The sequence below is a fragment of the Corythoichthys intestinalis genome, chromosome 10 (assembly GCF_030265065.1).
Source record: "Corythoichthys intestinalis isolate RoL2023-P3 chromosome 10, ASM3026506v1, whole genome shotgun sequence".
NCBI classification, from domain to species: domain Eukaryota; kingdom Metazoa; phylum Chordata; class Actinopteri; order Syngnathiformes; family Syngnathidae; genus Corythoichthys; species Corythoichthys intestinalis.
Window position 1 is genome coordinate 26,890,129 of NC_080404.1, and position 21,048 is coordinate 26,911,176.

A 21,048-nucleotide genomic window follows, 5' to 3' on the forward strand; every position below is an offset into this window, starting at 1 on the left:
GATGCTTGGATTTGTTAAGTGACCATTTGCATTCATGGTGCACAAATAAATGCAACAATAAACATTGAACTATATACCGTATTTTTCGGCATATAAGTCGCACCTGAGTATAAGTCGCACCAGCCCAAAAATGAATGAATCAATGAAGAGGAAAAAAACATACATAAGTCGCATCGGAGTATAAGTGACATTTTTGGGGTAAATTTACTTGATGAAATCCAACACATAGAACTGATATGTCATCTTGAAAGGCAATTCAAAATAAAATTACAATACAGAACAACATGCTGAATAAGTGTACAGTATGGTAACGTTACATGATGCATGAACAACGAAGGTTTCTGGTATGCTAACGTAACATTGCTATTAAGAGTTAGTCAGATAACTATAACATAAAGAACATGCTAACACGTTTACCAAACCATCAGTCTCACTCTAAAACACCAAAATAACATGTGAAATAATATAATAATGTGTTAATAATTTCACACATAAGTCGCTACAGAGTATAAATCGCACCCCCTGCCAAACTATGAAAAAAACTGTGATTTATAGTCCAAAAAATACGGTACTCATCACATATAGTTACTGTGTTACCAGAAAGAAATTATTACTAAGACAAGTAATAAAACACATAATTTATCATTACAAATTTATGCAAGAGCGCAGCAAAATGCATATTGGGAATTGTCACTCATTGGCATTGTCTGGTCCTATAATTGAATGTCTGTAAGCACTGCGTGAGCCATGTGTGATATGGCAGTGCCTTATTGATGCTTTTCATCTGCCAGGATTATCTCAGAGAACATAATCCAGGAAAACGATGTTTGCACTATTTTGAGCTGAATAATAAATATAGTAGTGCAATATTGGCATTTTTTCCATGACTTCAATTAAAGTTGTTCTCCCATTTTTCACAGAATGTTTGTCAACATGTCAATCAATTTTGTTGCTATTTGATAGATGATCCATTTTGTTCCCAATGTATAAGGTATTTGGTAGAACAAATTTAAAATGAGCCATCAGCAGACAAGCGAACTCATGATTTTCTCTTCATGTAAAAATATTTTTCTACGAATGGCGCCACGTGAAATAGGAGAACAGATCGGAGGCTTTTAAAACAACTTCCTGTTTCAATGACATCATCACCTTGTTATGAACCCAGTAAATACATGTGTGTTATGGCATACACTGTACATACTATATGTAAGTGCATTTTACTCAGAACAGTGCCCTTTACCAAAACAGTATCAGTTTGGCGGTATCACCTTTTCAAAAAGGGAGTAAAATGAAGGAAAGAATGGAGGAATAGGAACAGAAGAGGAGGAGATGAACGATGGGAGATGGACGGAAGGGCTGGAGCACATATGCAAACACTTACCAGCTCATATCCTCCAAGCTTCTGAGCCGCTTGAAACATGGTCCAGAGGTTGACTGTGGGGACAGAGAAGGAGAAGTGAGGAAATCTGGGGGAAAAAGTTCTCATTGCATGGTATACAATAACAACACCACCAATGTAGAAATCACCCCAAATATGCATTATACCAGACTGATAATAATATTTAATTTGTACATGATATGAAAAAGTTGATCATGAAAAGTATATTATTATTATTATTATTATTATTATTGATTATTATCATCATCATGTTCAAAAAAATACTAATGCATTTTTTTTTTAATGAAAATGTACTACATCTTGATTTATTATGTAAAATATTTGGTGTTCGACGTATATTATGAATTCCAAATACCAGCAGTGATGTCACAGATTACTTAAGTAATTTAATTACTGATTACACCTCAAAAAGTAATCTAGTTACTTTATTGATTACTTTATTATCAAAGTAACTAACTTACTTTAAAAGTAACTATCAGTTACTTTTTACCAGTTGTTCTCCTTTTGCTGCCTCAACATAAAAATGACAACAGAAAAATGTCATCACATATAATGGAATTTTTCACATGAGGCTTAATCTTTGAGTTAGCGGGGGTTTAATTAGTCGATGATTTCAACCACCATTGACATTGGCAGTGTATCAAATACTTGTTCTCCCCACTGTATATTCATCCGAGTTTTATTCATTTTTTTCTTAATGCATTGCCAAAATGTATATGATCGGGAAAAATGATCGGGAATGATTGGAATTGAATCGGGAGCAAAAAAAAAAGCAATCGGATCGGGAAATATCGGGATCGGCAGATACTCAAACTAAAATGATCGGGATCGGATCGGGAGCAAAAAAACATGATCGGAACAACCCTACTGAATACCAGTAAAATAAAATCTAATTACATTCATCAATAATGTATTTGTATTGGTGAGTTTACCTGTAAATTCTTTATTAGAGAAAAAAAAAACAACTAATTGGCTGTAAATCGTTATCAAAACATAAATGAATCAATGAATACACCATTTTATATAGATGTATTGATGGAATCAACACAACACCAGTGGGCAGCATAATACATACAGGCATATTGCACATAGATTTTATGATAAAACACTGCAGAAGACTCACAAAACTGCAGTAATGTTTGCCATTTTTTGGAGAGGATAAAGAATACATGCCATGTGTTTTGATGTATTTAAAAAAAAAAAAAAAAATTACCTGTACAGTTCATCAAGTTTGTAATGTGGTGACGATTTAAAGCCGGAACAGATTTCTATTTCCCCTGCTGTTGCTCCATTTGAGCCACATCAATAAGCACTGGAGAAATACGTTTGCGTCTTTTTTTGTGTGCGCCATAATGGAATAACACCACAGCGCTATTCCCTTTAAAGTTGTCAAATAAGAGTCAAATAATGGCGTGCGCTGTCTGGATATAATTGCAGGGGGAGATTTCTCTTTGAAATGAGGCCAAGCGAGAAAGCAGAAGAAGTGGCATAGGAGCTTTTAAAAAAAGACGCCCTCAAATAGACGAGCTTAACTCGCTGTAGCGCCTATGATGGGTGTTGACTTTATTGAAACACACTGTAGGAATGTGGAAATGACATAGTCACACTCGGGTCAATGAAAAGCAGCTCTTAAAGAGGAAGCGGAGGAATATTGGAGTCTTTGCACAATTCATTAGAATTGATAATAAGGCATTTAAATGTAAAAATAAAAAGGAGAAAAAGAAGAGAACTATTTAGAAAACATATTGTTGTTCAAGTATTAAAACATTGATAAATGCACAGAATTTACCATTTCAACCTATTTAGGTCATTCGCTGCTCTCTCAATTCTAATGAATTTGAACACTATCAGTGAATGAATTTTATGATTTTTTTTATACAAGTACGTCTTATTAGAAACAAAAACATGACATTCACTAGACGCTGATGTCCATAACTTCACTCAGTGCGCCCACTCAAATGAATTTTAGCATTCACAGTAGAACCAAAAACGTGTATTGACCACAGAAAGCTGTTATCCCAGAGTTCTGTCAAGTCAACAGATAATGGAAGTAGAAACCCTGCAAAATAAAAGCACTAAACATGGATTCAAAGAAGTAATAATTAACCTAGACTCTCCAATGCTCTGCCCCAAAATACTTGGGACACTGTAGTTTTCATTGTTTTGAATATGTGCGCTTAATTGACTTGCAAGCATGATAGAGCCAAGACTGTATCAGATTACAAGTTTTGTGTAAGACGTTCTTTAAATACCCTCAATATGATTTTGTCTTTGAAAGGGACTGACTACAATTTTCCCATTAAATATTCATATTTTCTTGCTTTAACATCATCGTTTAGCATTTTTATTTGTAGGGCCATTAAATACCTAAAAAAAGCGAGAAAAAACAATAATAAAGAGAAGCCTCGCCGGGAGGAGAAATCTATCAAAATTCAATCTGTGCTTACACAAAGCCTTGCATTTGTCAAAATGACATTTTCCTATCTGCGCCTTTGACAGCATTGATTTTTTTTTTCTTCCCTTTTTCCTTCCCTCCTCCTCATCCACCTCCTCCCTGCGCCAGTTACAATAACAAAGGCGGCGTGTGAGCTTTTCCGAGATTGAAGTTAGCACTGCGAATGCATTGTCTTGTCCGATTGCATGATGGACTATTTAAGCAGCTTGTTATGCATCGCCTGTAATTACCACACTGGACCCACTGCTGCCTCTGTGTGTGCGAATGCATACAGTATGGTACTAGAGATCAAGCGACATGTCTGTCTTTTGGTGTTGTGTCATTAGCAATTGCTTCTCTTGATTCCCTGGCCAATTAGGCCGCCGATAAGGCTGGTGAAACAGCAACACAACGCAGACCAGACGGTGCTGACGGCGACACAAATTGGGAACTATGTTCACAATCTGATCATTTGATGTATTGTGCGAGTCCTCAGGCTCTTCACTACACTTCCACTTTGACATCACTTCTATAATGAAAGTTACAAATAACTATCTTAATAATACTAACAAGATTTTAGAACTGCATTGTGAACCTAAATAGAAGCAGCGGTCCAGGATGGATTAAGCCTTTTTATGGCACTCATTTAACTCACTGGCTGCGATAGACGGTGATAGATATCCAATCCATTTTGATTTGGAGAGGCTGGCAGCATATGATCAAAAACTGAAATTGTGAGGACTGTATTCCTGATACAACTTTCGTAATTGTTGTTAATAAACTGTGAAGGTATACCGTATTTTTCTGACTATAAGTCGCAGTTTTTTTTCATAGTTTGGCTGGGGGGTGCAACTTATACTCAGGAGCGACTTATGTGTGAAATTATTAACACATTATGATATCATTTCACATGTTATTTTGGTGTTTTGGAGTGACATTGATGGTTTAGTAAACTTGTTAGCATGTTCTTAATGCTATAGTTATCTGAATAACTCTTAATAGCTATGGCCACGTTCGCGTTCTGCCTATGGCAATGTGTGTTCAATTGTAGTATTGACTTTTTTATATTTAAATGCATGCTTTTAGTTCGTGGCGCTTTCACGCCCACGTGGGGGCGCACTCGCACTTGTTTAAGTGAAGAAGAGCGCTCACACGCCAGAAGAAGATGAACAGCTACGCAGCTCTGAGTGAGTGGGCGAGTTAGCGAGAGAGAAACACGGCTGGGAACCTACGTTCATTGTTTATGCTTGTAAAATATCTCTACAGAGGCAACGACTGTATTTATCATCTTTTCTGTTGTTGTTGTGTGTTTTGCACCCGCGATCGGACACTTTGAGCCAGTTGTGTGGTTGTTTGAACGATGTGCTAATGCTAGCGAACGCATGCTAACAGTTTGTGTCATTATTGTAATAGCACCTAATTATTATTTATTTACGTTGATGCGAACCTGTTTGGTATCGATGATGAAATTGATTCAGCAAATTATACGGACGCCCAGCATCGTCACTTGGGAGTTTAGCTCGCTGTATAGCCAGGACCGAGCCGTAGCGTCCTGGTGAGGACAGTATATTCGCATTTCGTTGTTCATGCACTGTACAATGTACACTTATTCAGCATGTTGTTCTCGATTGTATTTTTATGTTAAACTGCCTTTCAAGACGACATATCTGTTCTGTTGGATTTTATCAAGTAAATGTCCCCCAAAAATGCGACTTATAATCCGGTGCGACTTATATACGTTCGTAGGGCATTTTATGGCTGGTGCGACTTGTAGTGCAAAAAATACGGTATTTAAAGTTGTGCCAGTGATTGTAAACATTAATTTTTTATGGTTTAATTACACAGGCCTACAACTGGCTGACCAAACATCCTCTTTTGCCCGGACATGTTCACTTTTCACATCCTGACCGATGCGTCGGGCAGGGTTTTATAAAGTCATGAAAATGTCTGATTTTCATTATTTTTCATGGGACCAATAAGCGTGTGTTGAAATTGACTGACGCTTTACACAGAATAATATGGTACTGTGCTGCCTGTGACGTGTTTCCAGAAGGCCTGACCAGTTGTTAAGACTTTTATTATGATCAATACGTATATAATCAAATGCTCATGTACCAAAAAGAGTAATTAAGAAGAAAATACCTTTATTCCGCCTTGCATACAAATTTGCGCATGCGTGCGCAGTCACAGACTGACTTTCTCATGGCATCAACTGTCAATTCTCATTCACAAACAACCCTTCGCCACGACAGGAGTTCACATGCTACGGTATGTACACTGATAAACTTACTTTTCGGCATCTGTTGATTTCTGTTGGAGCTTTGTACCGGTGTAAACTGTAAAATCCCGTTTGGTGTCGCATCATTGCGCTGCCGATGATTGTTAACTTTTATTGCAATTTCTGATCTTACCTCAGCTACCGGTGCATGCTAATAGGGTAGCTGTCAGTAAGCTAAGACGCGCTAGGCATTATGGGAAATGTAGTTTTAAACTGCTGCGTTTGGAAACATGCTGGTTGAATCGTTTGTCAGTTTATTTCGGTTATTGTTTGCGTGCAATCTAGAACATCGAATGAGAATAACAATTGAGTAAGAATAACAATTTGTCAACGACAATTATCGTGGTAGTAGTTTATAAAAATGTTTTGTGGGCACATAGCCTACTGTGTGTGTGTATTGACTGGACTACATTTCAATTGAATTATTATTATTATTATTATTTAATTGCATTTTTTTTTGTGTGTGTGTGTTTTTATTATCATTATTATTTGAATGTGTGTCTTTGGTTCAGAGGTTGCGCTAGACTTTTTCGTTGTCTGTCATTTTGACTGACAGGGTCATAAAAATCCGGTCATAATCTATTTTTACCCGTCACTTAAATTTTTAAAATGATAATAATGACATATTCAATAGTATTTAGTTTTCATTCATTTTTAATTAATGCTTGCTTGGTGGCGAAAAATTAGACACGGAAGTCGTGGTATTTTTCTCCCTCTTTTTACTCTGCTTATCGCCAGCAACACCAACAAAACAACAACTCCGCCCCCAAAGAAAAAGAGGCAACTATATACACAGGCGGCAATCTAGTCCACCAATTGGATGACGCGCTGGCACACCGGGTGCACCAATAAGAACCTCGCGTTGATGTGTCAATCACGGTGCCGCCGCCAGACCCCGGTGACGCTACAATATTCTGTCCGTACAAGCTTAACAGAATCCACACTGTGCCATCAAGCATATGAATATGTAACTTTTTCTCCGCAGTGACAAAAACAGCTGACTGTGGCCCCAGTAGGTAGGCTACATATGGAACAATGAAATTAACAGTTCACCTGCTGTGGCCTGAACGCAGTCTTCCTCCTGGTGCGCATGGACTTGAATTGCGTGCCCGCTTGTGCATAATCAAATGTCTCAAGTGGGATTCCTTCGGAGGCTATTGTCATGAGGTTTTGGACTTTTGCCTCGGACAGACGACTTAGTTCGGACACTCAGTTGCCTTGACATTTTTCCGAGTAAGGCCAACGACGTCATGCATTAAGAGAGACAATAGCTAATTAATATGCTCACTCGCCACCCTGTGGTCTGGGGTGTGAATTGCAACCTGTCAAAATGACAGATGGACTTCAGTTTTTTCCGTCACCGTTTTAAAAAACCGGTCAACGACGGAAAATATTCGGTTAACGCGACCCCTGCTTTGGTTATATACTATATGGCTATAATTTTATTTGAAATAAAACTCAATTTTTCTATCCAGACAGAGGAGGCACACCTTAAATATATTTACGTGATATTGGCATCTTTGAGTGAAGTTCAGGTAAAATTCAAGTATCTCGAGGCTGGGCCGAGAGTCCTCTTATTTTGAAAACAAAATGTGGTCACCCTAACCAACAAACAAAAACTTTTTTGTTAGCAAATGGGGTTTTTTAGTTGTTCTATTTCCCGTTTGGTGCATGCTAAACGGCAGGGCTTGATCCGGCCGCAGGTTGACCGACGAGAAAATAGAACTCGTCAGTGTTTTAGTTTTGACCGACCGGAGAGGCCGGACTTCGGATCAGAGCTGAGCGGATCATGTGGACCACCTCGTATTGACTACAATACAAATGTATTTGTTGCGTCATTCAGAACGTAGCTGAGCGTAGTTATACGCTGCTTTCATAGGGGTAATGATTATAGCAAAACAAAGACGTCAATGTAAAAATGATTCAATTGTTATTTTGCTACATTTGTGGAGAATATATGCTGAAAGAACAGTGTCGAGGCAGTACTAGTTTCATTAAAATCATACAAAGCTTATTTTGGCATGAAAATAGGATATCAACATAAGCCTTGGGCTCCGCAGCAATGTTGTGTTTCGTGTCCCCAGAATTTCATGAAATGGTCCAATGGTCACATGAAATCAATGCAATTCGGAATGTGTGGTTAGAGCTTAAAAGTCACACTGATTATTGTTATTCCTGCATAGTTAACATGGCAGGCATTAATCAGCGGAAGAAGAAAACTTGGACATACAGTACCTCGCAAACTAGAGCCAATTTCTATAATCTGACACTTGCATTGCATTCACTGACTAAGCTACTAAGCTACAAATTGAATAAATATTCTGCGCACCAACTTGTTGTTGTGTTTTTAACCTATTTAACCTTAAATCCTGTCAGGAACAGTGACCACTACAATTTTAACCCTTTGTAGAGCAAATTACTTTTTAAAGCTAATGATTTGTTTGTCATTTTAAAAAAATCTTGAATTTTAGCAATTATTGTCAGATATTTTTTTTTAGTTATTAATCTTAATTGTAATCATTTCATTTATTTATAATTATAATTATAGGTTTGAATTACTGCAGCATTAATAAAAACTAAATTTATGAAATTCAAATAAATTAAAAATCGAAGTCCCAAGTAATTTTTTTAATCATAGAATTTAACTCATTATATGCCATTGATGGCGATAGAGGTCCAATTCATTTAAACCGACAAGAATGGCATTGATTGATCATGTTTCACTGCAAATTTGATTGGGGTGCTGGCAGCTATCAAATGATTGCTGCCAGCCCTCCCAGTCAAATGGATTGGACGTCTAGAAGCGTCCAGGGCAACCAATTAGTTCAATGAGTGCCCTGTAAGGGGTGGGGAAAAAAACAAAACATAACTTTTGCATGAAAGAGTTCATGCTTGCCACACATAAAAAAGCTAGATTTTTGTTTTTTTTTTAAAGTATCAGCGCTTTCAGAGCGTCAAAACTAAATAACAAGTAGCAACGCATATCTTGAGTCTGAAATAAGCTGGACTTCTCGCCTTTGGCTCACACAGATCCACAGTGGAAAATAATAACTTATAACATGTTCCGTCGGCAGGTTATTGGAAAAGTTCAGCTATAACATGTTCTGTCGACGGGTTATTGGAAAGGTTCAGCTATCTGATTCATACGCCCTTATTCCGGACTTAAGAGATCAGCGGCTGTGCTCTGACATGTTCAATGCATGCAAGCCCCACGAGAGACACATGCTCTTAAAAAAAAAAAAAAAAAAAAAAAAAAAACATTAACAGTGTTTGACTTTAGTGTAGCGATTCGGGGGATGGGGCAGAATGACAAACGAGCCATGTTGGAATTCTTTGGAGGTAAATCACTGGGAGGAAGCTAACAAGGCGAATATCATGAAGCCATCTGTTGCGCAGCTAAACTCCATTAAAGCAAAACGTTTGTTTTGATCAGTGGAAATCGAGTCATTTCATGTCTTGGCGGTGAATCTGAAGGGAAGACCGAATACTTCCGTCGGAAGGGTTACTATTATTTTAGATTAATTTTCCTTTGATCCTTTCCCATTTAAACATGCCAGTTTAACCTCCATGTTATAACTGAGTTTCCTGAGCGAAAATCTTTGACATTTTCTGCTACGGACTTCCATTTTAGACAGAGCTCCATGAATTGCGGTTGAAGTTGACCAAGTTAAAATTGCCAAATCAAACCAGAGGAGCCCACGGAATCTCCAGAAAATGGATTCAGCACAACGTAGATGAGACTCAGACTTTCTGTGCTATGCATGGTTGTGTGAACTCCTGGAAGGACTATATATATATTATATATACCTGTATATATATACAGTGGGGAGGACAAGTATTTGATACACTGCCGATTTTGCTTGTTTTCCCACTTGCAACCCATATAGAGGTCTGTAATTTGTATCATAAGTTCTCTTCAACTGTGAGGGACGGAATCTAATACAAAAATCCAGAAAATCACGGTGTATAATTTTTAAATAATACATTTGTATTTAACTGCATGAAATAAGTATTTGATACATTACCAACTAGTAAATATTTCGGCTCTCAGTTGTTTTTTAAGAACCCCTCCTGTTCTCCACTCATTACCGGAAGTAACTGCACCTGTTTGAACCTGTTACCTGTATAAAAGACACCTGTTCACATGCTCAAACAAACAAACTCCAACCTCTCCACAATGGCCAAGACCAAAGAGCTGTGTAAGGACATCAGGGATAAAATAATAGACCTGCACAAGGCTGGGATGGGCTACAGGAAAATAAGCAAGCACCTTGGTGAGAAGGTAGCAACTGTTGGAGCGATTATTAGAAAATGGAAGAAGTTCAAGTTGACGGTCATTCTGCCTCGTTCTGGGGCTCCATGCAAGATCTCACCTCGTGGGGCATCACTGATCATGAGGAAGGTGAGGGATCAGCCCAGAACTACACGGCAGGACCTGGTCAATGACCTGAAGAGAGCTGGAACCACAGTCTCGAAGAAAACCATCGGAAACACATTACGCCGTCATGGATTAAAATCCTACAGTGCACGCAAGGTCCCGCTGCTGAAGCCAGTGCATGTCCAGACACGTCTGAAGTTTGCCACTGACCATCCTGATGATCCAGAGGAGCAATGGGAGAAGGTCATGTGGTTGGATGAGACCAAAATTGAACTTTTTGGTCTAAACTCGGCTCGTCGTGTTTGGAGGACAAAGAAGGATGAGTACAACCCCCAGAACACCATCCCAACCGTGAAACATGGAGGGGGAAACATCATTTTTTGGGGCTGCTTCTCTGCCAAGGGCACAGGACGACTGCACCGTATTGAGGGGAGGATGGATGGGGCTATGTATCGCCAGATCTTGGCTGACAACCTTCTTCCTTCAGTGAGCCCTGAAGATGGGTCGTGGCTGGGTCTTCCAGCATGACAACGACCCAAAGCACACAGCCAAGGCAACTAAAGAGTGGCTCCGTAAGAAGCATCTTAAGGTCCTGGAGTGGCCTAGCCAGTCACCAGATCTGAACCAGATAGAAAATCTATGGAGGGAGCGAAAAGTCCGTGTTGCCCGGCAGCAGCCCCGAAACCTGAAGGCTCTGGAGAAGATCTGCATGGAGGAGTGGGCCAAAATCCCTGCTGCAGTTTGTTCAAATCTTGTCAAGGACTACAGGAAACATTTGGTATCTGTAATAGCAAACAAAGGTTTCTGTACCAAATATTAAGTTCGATTTTTGTGATGTATCAAATACTTATTTCATGCAAATTTATTATTCAAAAATCATACCACGTGATTTTCTGTTTTTTTGTATTAGATTCCGTCCATCACAGTTGAAGAGAACTTATGATACAAATTACAGATCTCTACATGCTTTGCAAGTGGGAAAACCAGCAAAATCGGCAGTGTATCAAATACTTGTTCTCCCCACTGTGTGTGTATATATATATATATATATATATATATATATATATATATATATATATATATATATATATATATATATATATATATATATATATATATATATATATATATATATATACATATATATACATATATACAATGCCTTGCAAAAGTATTCGGCCCCCTTGAACCTTGCAACCTTTCGCCACATTTCAGGCTTCAAACATAAAGATATAAAATTTTAATTTTTTGTCAAGAATCAACAACAAGTGGGACACAATCGTGAAGTGGAACAAAATTTATTGGATAATTTAAACTTTTTTAACAAATAAACTGAAAAGTGGGGCGTGCAATATTATTCGGCCCCCTTGCGTTAATACTTTGTAGCTCCACCTTTTGCTCCAATTACAGCTGCAAGTCGCTTGGGGTATGTTTCTATCAGTTTTGCACATCGAGAGACTGACATTCTTGCCCATTCTTCCTTGCAAAATAGCTCGAGCTCTGTGAGGTTGGATAGTGTTTGTGAACAGCAGTCTTCAGCTCTTTCCACAGATTCTCGATTGGATTCAGGTCTGGACTTTGACTTGGCCATTCTAACACCTGGATATGTTTATTTTTTAACCATTCCATTGTAGATTTGGCTTTATGTTTTGGATCATTGTCCTGTTGGAAGATAAATCTCCGTCCCAGTCTCAGGTCTTGTGCAGATACCAACAGGTTTTCTTCCAGAATGTTCCTGTATTTGGCTGCATCCATCTTCCCGTCAATTTTAACCATCTGTCCTGTCCCTGCTGAAGAAAAGCAGGCCCAAACCATGATGCTGCCACCACCATATTTGACAGTGGGGATGGTGTGTTCAGGGTGATGAGCTGTGTTGCTTTTACGCCAAACATATCGTTTTGCATTGTGGCCAAAAAGTTCAATTTTGGTTTCATCTGACCAGAGCACCTTCTTCCACATGTTTGGTGTGTCTCCCAGGTGGCTTGTGGCAAACTTTAAACGAGACTTTTTATGGATATCTTTGAGAAATGCCTTTCTTCTTGCCACTCTTCCATAAAGGCCAGATTTGTGCAGTGTACGACTGATTGTTGTCCTATGGACAGACTCTCCCACCTCAGCTGTAGATCTCTGCAGTTCATCCAGAGTGATCATGGGCCTCTTGACTGCATGTCTGATCAGTTTTCTCCTTGTTTGAGAAGAAAGTTTGGAAGGACGGCCGGGTCGTGGTAGATGTGCAGTGGTCTGATGCTCCTTCCATTTCAATATGATGGCTTGCACAGTGCTCCTTGAGATGTTTAAAGCTTGGGAAATCTTTTTGTATCCAAATCCGGCTTTAAACTTCTCCACAACAGTATCTCGGACCTGCCTGGTGTGTTCCTTGGTTTTCATAATGCTCTCTGCACTTTAAACAGAACCCTGAGACTATCACAGAGCAGGTGCATTTATATGGAGACTTGATAACACACATTTGGATTCTATTTATCATCATCGGTCATTTAGGACAACATTGGATCATTCAGAGATCCTCACTGAACTTCTGGGGTGAGTTTGCTGCACTGAAAGTAAAGGGGCCGAATAATATTGCACGCCCCACTTTTCAGTGTTTTATTTGTTAAAAAAGTTTAAATTATCCAATAAATGTTGTTCCACTTCACGATTGTGTCCCACTTGTTGTTGATTCTTGACAAAAAAATTTAATTTCATATCTTTATGTTTGAAGCCTGAAATGTGGCGAAAGGTTGCAAGATTCAAAGGGGCCGAATACTTTTGCAAGGCACTGTATATATATATATATATATATATATATATATATATATATATATATATATATATATATATATATATATATATATATATATATATATATACACACACATATATATATTAGGGCTGTCAAACGATTAAAATTTTTAATCGAGTTAATTACAGCTTAAAAATTAATTAATCGTAATTAATCGCAATGAATCGCAATTCAAACCATCTCTAAAATATGCCATATTTTTCTGTAAATTATATATATATTCTATAAAATAAATTGTTGGAATGGAAAGATAAGACACAAGATGGATATATACATTCAACCTACGGTACATAAGGACTGTAGTGGGCATTTCACTCTACTGTCATTTAAATCTGTCTATGCTGTCCTCACTCCGAAGCGTCTACTTTTTCCAAAGCTAGACAGCTAGTGAACGACGCCTTAATAATCAGACTTCTTCCTTTTTCATCTGATTTATTGATAAAATGGCCTCAAACCATTGTCCTCTTTAGACCGTTGTAAAACTACAAAAAAAAAGTACATAAGCATTGCATTAGCAACAACGTTAGCTTTGCACGCTATACAGGTTCACTAAACATAAACAAAAAGCGTCTCATACAAAAAATATAACATTTCGCTTACTAACATAATATGTACATTCTTTACAACAACCATACTTACGGACAAATCTTGTCCAAGGATCATATAAGCACAATATTACAACGTAGGCGTCAGCCCGAGACGTCGTGCAGCCATATTGAACTGGCAAGAACACAATAAACCATGTCGCAACGCGACCACAAGAGTTCGCTGTTAGACAGCACAAAAAGCCTTGCTGTAAAACTTACCAAAAGGCAGAATACTGTCTGAGAGGGACATATGCGTTCATTGCGTCAAATATTTTAACGTGATTAATTAAAAAAATGAATTACCACGCGTTAACGCGATAATTTTGACAGCCCTAATATATATATATATAAATATATATATATAGTGCCCTCCATAATTATTGGCACCCCTGGTTAAGATGTGTTTTTTAGCTTCTCATAATTTTTTAAAATTAAAATAATATGGGACCTTAATGGAAAAAAAAGAGAAAAATCCAACCTTCAATACAGGTGCATTTATTCAGTGGGGGGAAAAATCCCACATAAAATTAGGTGACTCGGACTCTCATGTAAAAATATGGGACTAGGACATCCCTAAAAGTAACCAAATCAAGAAGTAAAATCACTCACTAAGCACAAAACTAACCAAGGAGGTAGTACATTCACTAATGAGGACATGCACATGAAGTGAGAGCAAATTAACTAATTAAGAAGAAAGGTTGCCAATGAGATAGTAAAGTAACCGATGAGATGGTAAAGTAACCAACCAGGAAGTTACGTAACATAGAACGTGGCCAAGAAGGGTAATCACTAAATTAGCTAATTAAGAATATATTAATCACAAATAAAATTAAACAATCTCGAAATTAAGGAACCAATCACAAAGCAAAATAGGCAATCAGGAAATATCGCAAAGTATTAGGAAAAAAGCAAACAACTAGGCAGCAACTAATGAGAAAGGCAAAGTATTAGGAAAAAAGCAAAGAATTAGACAGCAACTAATGAGAAAGTAAGGTTACTATTCCAATTGAAGTAACTAACCAGAATGAAAAACAACCAGTCAGAAATTCAAGTTAAAATAAAACAGGACGTAAACTTAATAATAACGAAGAAAAGTAAGCAATGAGGAAGTAAATCCAAAGAGTAAACTAACTGATGAAGTAACCACCCAAGAGGTGGCGTAACCACTCACACAGTAACCAGTGAGAAAGCAAGTGAACAGTTGGTAACGTAACCTTTCAATAAGAAAGTAACCAATCAAGAAAGAGGAAGTTAAGTTACAAAGCAGGATGATGTCAAGTTATAACAAGAAATTAAATTAACCAATGGGAACGTAAAGAACAAGGGGACAAAATGTAACTCACTCTGTTTGAAGCCAAGGAAGGGGATCCTTTCGATTGGTGTGTCCCTCTTCTTCATGTACTTATAGAGCTCGACCAGGAAGGCCTGCTCATCCTCCCTACTTTCCTCCGATAAGGATGACGACGCCACAATTGCAGCTATGGTTGCCTCCTCCTCCTCTAGTTGCAGGGAGGCCAAGGAAGATGGATGCCTGTTCTCCTCCTGCTCGCTCCTTTCCTCTACCATCTCCTTCAGTCGCTGCATTTCTTCAGGTGCCACAAGCTTCCTGCTTAGACCAACACTGGCTTTATGTTTGGTGCTGGAACTAAGCTTTCCGGAACTCAACTTGCCATTGGCTAACGCTTTACAGCTCGCTTTGACCTATAAGGAGAAGAAGGGTTAGGGTCAGGGTCAGGTAGCATGCACAGATGAGACCATTTACAGTTTAAAGATTTCAACTCAATAAAATTTAATCAAAAATTTAAAATCAATTATCGATTTATAATCGAAACGTAGCCTCTGAATCGTAATCGAATTGTTAGGTATACCAAGATTCCCACCTCTAGTTCACACTCTATTCATTAGTTATTTTTCATGTACCGGTAGTTAGAAATTTGAGCTCCAGCTGTCACCATGGGAAAATCGACATTGTCCTTTAAAAAACATATATAAACATACCAAACCATGTGTAGTTTTTTTTTCAGTCATTACAGGGGTCCTTAGAGATACATCTAACCATGTTATTGCTTGATTTAATGAGGTTTATAAAATAAAATCTGAGAGTTGACAAAAATTAAGGACAGAGTTTGATTTGCAGATCTTGATAGAAAATATGACTTCATGTTCAAAACATGCATTATTTTATATATTTAAAATGAATGAATGAACGAATATAACCCTTAATTTTAATTTACTATAAATGATTTCACAGTTTTCAACAATTTCACAAGTTTTATCTGAATAATAATTATGATATTAGGACATCTTGATGAGGACAAGAGAAATAATATGGGTCATCTAACCCCAGGTCAGACTTTAAAATAAAATAACACTCCAAAAGGTAATTATCTATGTTAAAACGTAACATCAGGATTCATAATGCCTGCATACATAACTTTGTGAGTATGTTAAACATTATGAATTTAGTTTTTATTTACTGAAAATAAAGACTTCTCTTTGTGGGACATATTTTGTCTCGACTCCCAATAGTCAGTGAAATGTATATGAATAAAAATAATAATAAACCATTTTACATGTATTAATTTTATTAAGTACTTAACAGACTCATTTTATGGGGTTTCACAACGTTTAAAGATCAAACGATAAAGATTAAATTAAATACATTTTTAAAAATATATATCATTTGTACTAGCTGATATATTTGGAGCTTCAAGGAGGAAAAAAAATAACTACTGTAATTTTCGCACTATAAGGCGCAACTGACTATAAGCCGCTACCCACCAAATCTGGCACGAAAACAGCGTTTGTTCATAAATAAGCCGCACTGGACAAAAAGCCGCTGCTGTCCTCACTGTATTATTGGATATTTACACCAAAAGATATTAACACTTTGTTTGACAGCGGCATCATACAAATGTCATAAGGCCAAATGAACCACTATGAAGCTTGAACCAATTGGCTGCACAGCTTCATTGCTTCAAGAAGCTTCATTTGGCCATCACTGCTCCCTTGGGGGAGACAGTCAACCTCTGCTGCCACCTGCTGTCAACACTGTTGTTGTCCAACATGCCTCCTAGCATGCATTGCAGCACTACAGATGTAAACAACAATCAAAATTTTTTTTCTGTGCTAATTATTTCTTCAGTTACTGTTCCAGTTGTTTCATTATTTGCTAAGTATGGTATTACAGTACACTGTTGTGAGCATTAATGAATGCTTAAAACAGATGTCATTCAGTGTTATCTGGCAAATTATCACTTTTTAACGGATGTAAAAGATCCAAGCTGGACATAAATGGAGTTAGTGACATAATTTGCCAGATGACACATAATGACATAAGCATTCAGTAATGCCCATGAAAGTGTCGTGTCATAATTATGATGGTCTTATGACACCACTGTCAAATAAAGTGTTACCTATGAACCCAAATAAATTTTTTAAAAGCCGCACTAGACTATTAGCCGCAGCATTCAAAATGAAGGAAAAAAGTAGCGGCTTGTAGTCTGAAAATTACGGTAAAAACGATCACATTTGCCCCTAAAAAAAAAATCCTCAAAAATATTGCTAATTTCAATATTGGTTTATTTGAACAAATTGTGATCATGATCATTAAAATAACCATTTTATGTGTAGTTTCTAGATGGCCCTTTTTAAACTAGCTGTTTTTACTAATTTTGATGCAGCGTGTTTTCTCAATATTGATTCTCGATGATGCTGCTCCTCTCAAGCAGAGCAGATTAGCTGCAGATTAGCTCGAAAGACATGATTGCTGTTATCGATTTAGCTGTAGAAGGTCAACGGGATAACGGTGAAAGAAAAAAGAAATTAAGTCTTTTTCCCCGTTTCCTTCACATTACACTATCCTAACACTAGGAAATAAAGTGGTTCTCTGTACAACATTTCAAATGATGTTGAAAAATGAAAATGAACATTTTGATCTGTGGATCAATGATCTACCTTGTGAGTTTTGGTCTCCAGGCTATTGGGGTCCAGAGCTGTCACTGTGATGCAGCCATGGGAGTCCCTCCTCTGCGAGATAGACAGCTTCTTCTTGCGGGGACGTCCCTTCAAGTTGGGAGCTACGGGCAGGAGGAGGACAAGCGTTTATAATAATTACCTTGTTAAAGCAGTGTGGTATTGAATGTCTGTATGCCTTAAACAGTGATATGAAGTGAGGTTGTTGGTTAGTGATGCACTGGGAGTCGTTTTTTTTTTTTTTTTTTTTTTTTAAACATTCTTTGTTATCTTTAGGCATTACTGTTGTACAAGTCTTTTGGTGTGTGCTCCTTTATTCTATACTGTCAAAGGATGTGTTAAGTTAAAAAAACCATTTCGTAATTCAAATGTCACAATCATAAAGAATGTGCTATGTCAAATGTACATTTTGTAATTCAGATGTCACAATAATTTCATTAGGAATAATATTATGCGACCTACTGTGGTCCTGAGATTGACTTTGTGAACTCTACAATTATGACTTTGTGAACTCTACCAATAATTGTGACATTGATGCCATTTGATTCAATAGAAAAATGAAGACAAAAGCTATGTTAGTTATGTTTTGCGGTTGTTTTTCAACTTTTCGAAGGGAGGTCTTGTAACTTTTCATATCTCAGCGATATCCTCAAATGGATCAGATATTTTCTCACAATTCCACACACAAAACACCATTAAACATGTTAATAATTTAAATTATTGCTATTTTTTTCCTCGATATTTTTATTTATGATCCCAAAAAAATAAAGAAATCACGTGTACACGAGCTAATATCTTATGCATAAAATTTAGCGCAGGTTTCCTTTTTGTTCATAAAATTACAACAAAAGCACCAATTACATGAGGAATAAATTGTCAAATACTTATAATTTAATTCGGGAAAAAAAAGCTGTTTTTATTCTGATTATATTAATTTCACATATTTGAGTACAGTGATCCCTCGTTACTTCGCGCTTCAAAATACACGCCCTCAGTCCATTGCGTTTTTTCAATATAAATACATATATATATACTGTATATATATATACACAGATGAGCTGTCCTGAGCTGATCGTGTCATCCAGACTGTTCTCCCTGTATTTTTCAAACACTGTGAGAATAGTCTGGGACCCAGCTTCTTAATGGCCTCTCAAGCCTGAACAAAATCATCCATGCAATCAGATTCGTTTATTTGCATGACGTTTTCTTAACGAGCAACGTCACTCTTGTGCGTCGGAAGTCGTCTCCACAACAACACAGATGATGATCGGAAAAGCCGAGAATATGTTCCAATCCGTGGTAAATTCAGTTTTAAATTACCAAAAACAAATCGACACAAGTCATTGACAACAGTCTGTCTCGCGCTAGCCATGTTGAATAAACTTCTCCGTTCTCCACTCGCTCTAGACTTTCTTGTCGCTTTACCAACACTAGTTCGCCCGTCACTAATTGGTCCACTCCGCTGTCTTTTTGCTGCGGCTTTCTCCGCCCTGAGAATTTGATCCACGGGAAGGTCGCTAGACTATCGCTGGAACCGCAGTAAGTCTGAAGTTCCAGGCAACCCATCGCGTAGTCCCACTCTCCCTCACTGCCTTCCTCTCTCTGCTCTTTGTTCATTTGTTCATCAGGCGTGCACTGGAGTTGCTTATTAAAGTTAACGATGAGTGACAGATCAATCAATAAAAATCAATCGTAATTAATCGCAATTCAAACCATCTATAAAATATGCCATATTTTTCTGTAAATTATTGTTTGAATGGAAAGACGGATATATACATTAGTACATAAGTACTGTATTTGTTTATTATAACAATAAATCAACAAGATGGCATTAACATTACTAACTTTCTCTTAAAGCGATCCATGGATAGAAAGACTTGTAGTTCTTAAAAGATGAATGTTAGTACAAGTTATATCAATTTTATATTAAAACCCCTCTTAATATTTTTGTTTTATTAAAATTTGTAAAATTTTCAATCAATAAATAAACTAGTAGCTCGCCATTGTTGATGTCAATAATTGCACCATGCTCACTCATGGTACTAACCCATAAAATCAGTTGGACCCAAACGCCAGCAGAGGGCGCCAACCACCAAAAAACAAGTAACAAGTGGTACAGTACAGTGCAATGTCCTTTGAGTCTGTTTGAGCGGGACATGTGCGTTAATTGCGTCAAATATTTTAACGTGATTAATTAAAAAAATTAATTACCGCCCGTTAACGCGATAATTTTGACATCCCTAATAATATGTATGTATATATATATATATTTTTTTTTTATTATACCGGGGGGGGGGGGGGGGGTGAAAAAACATGTCTTGTATGTATCTCTTTCCAATGCTAAATCTGAATAAATATATTGAACACACAAAAATAAAAATAAACAAATTTAGGTGAGGTGCGCTACTTTGCAGTTTTTCACCTATCATGACGGGTTCTGGTCCACATTGACCGCGAAAAACTAGGGAGCACTGCATCCCACTTTTTTTGTGTGCAGGAAACAACACGAGGTGTTTAGCTGACCCAAGATTATCCTAATGTAATCCTTTAATTGGACTGATTTTTAAAATTTTTAAAAATTCAATTGCTGCCACTATCTTCAGGAAGATTCCACATATTTGTAAAGGGTAAAACACAAGGGGTGTCCAGGCTGATCCACCAATATTAATCATTGCTAAAGTAGCTGTGTCGTGTTTTTTCCTCCACGTGAATTATGAAGCAGCCAATTTAAACGTCCAACTATACTGTATATATAGTTTTACTGATCCATCAATATTATGAGATGGCTCAGGCAAATAATATGCCGTCACCATAGTAACAGCAGCGCTACTGTTTTTACATCGACCAGGTTAGCATCAACATTTATTTTTGGTCACACGACGATATACATTTTTTGCTTGTAAAAATTAAAAGTGTTTCAACGTGACTTTATGAACTTGTTATTCATTTGAACATTTTTACATAACATTAATGACACTTAAGATGGAAAAATGAAGTGAAACAATGGAGTGATTTAGTGATTCCTCTATTTCTGCTTCCCCCTGGAGGGGCTCTCATAATCACAAACACGTGAACCTGCCTGAGAGCAGCTCTGTTTAAGAGACAGGCAAATATAATTGCTCAGTTCACATTACACACTCGCACAATCAAACATTTTAGACGGTGCCAAGTTCTTTTTTGTGTGTACACCCACATTT

General features: G+C 37.3%; 1 protein-coding gene across 2 annotated transcripts in view; it reads right to left on the minus strand.

Moving 5' to 3' along the window:
• Positions 1 to 21,048, minus strand: part of arid5b (AT-rich interaction domain 5B) — a 288,024-nt gene that overhangs the window by 53,898 nt on the left and 213,078 nt on the right. For both annotated transcript variants that reach the window (XM_057847984.1, XM_057847985.1), the window contains exons 5-7: positions 17,834 to 17,955; positions 15,220 to 15,577; positions 1,382 to 1,434 (exon numbers count right to left, since the gene is read on the minus strand). In XM_057847984.1, the coding sequence (XP_057703967.1) occupies positions 1,382 to 1,434; positions 15,220 to 15,577; positions 17,834 to 17,955 (533 nt within the window). The remainder of the gene's footprint in view (positions 1 to 1,381; positions 1,435 to 15,219; positions 15,578 to 17,833; positions 17,956 to 21,048) is intronic.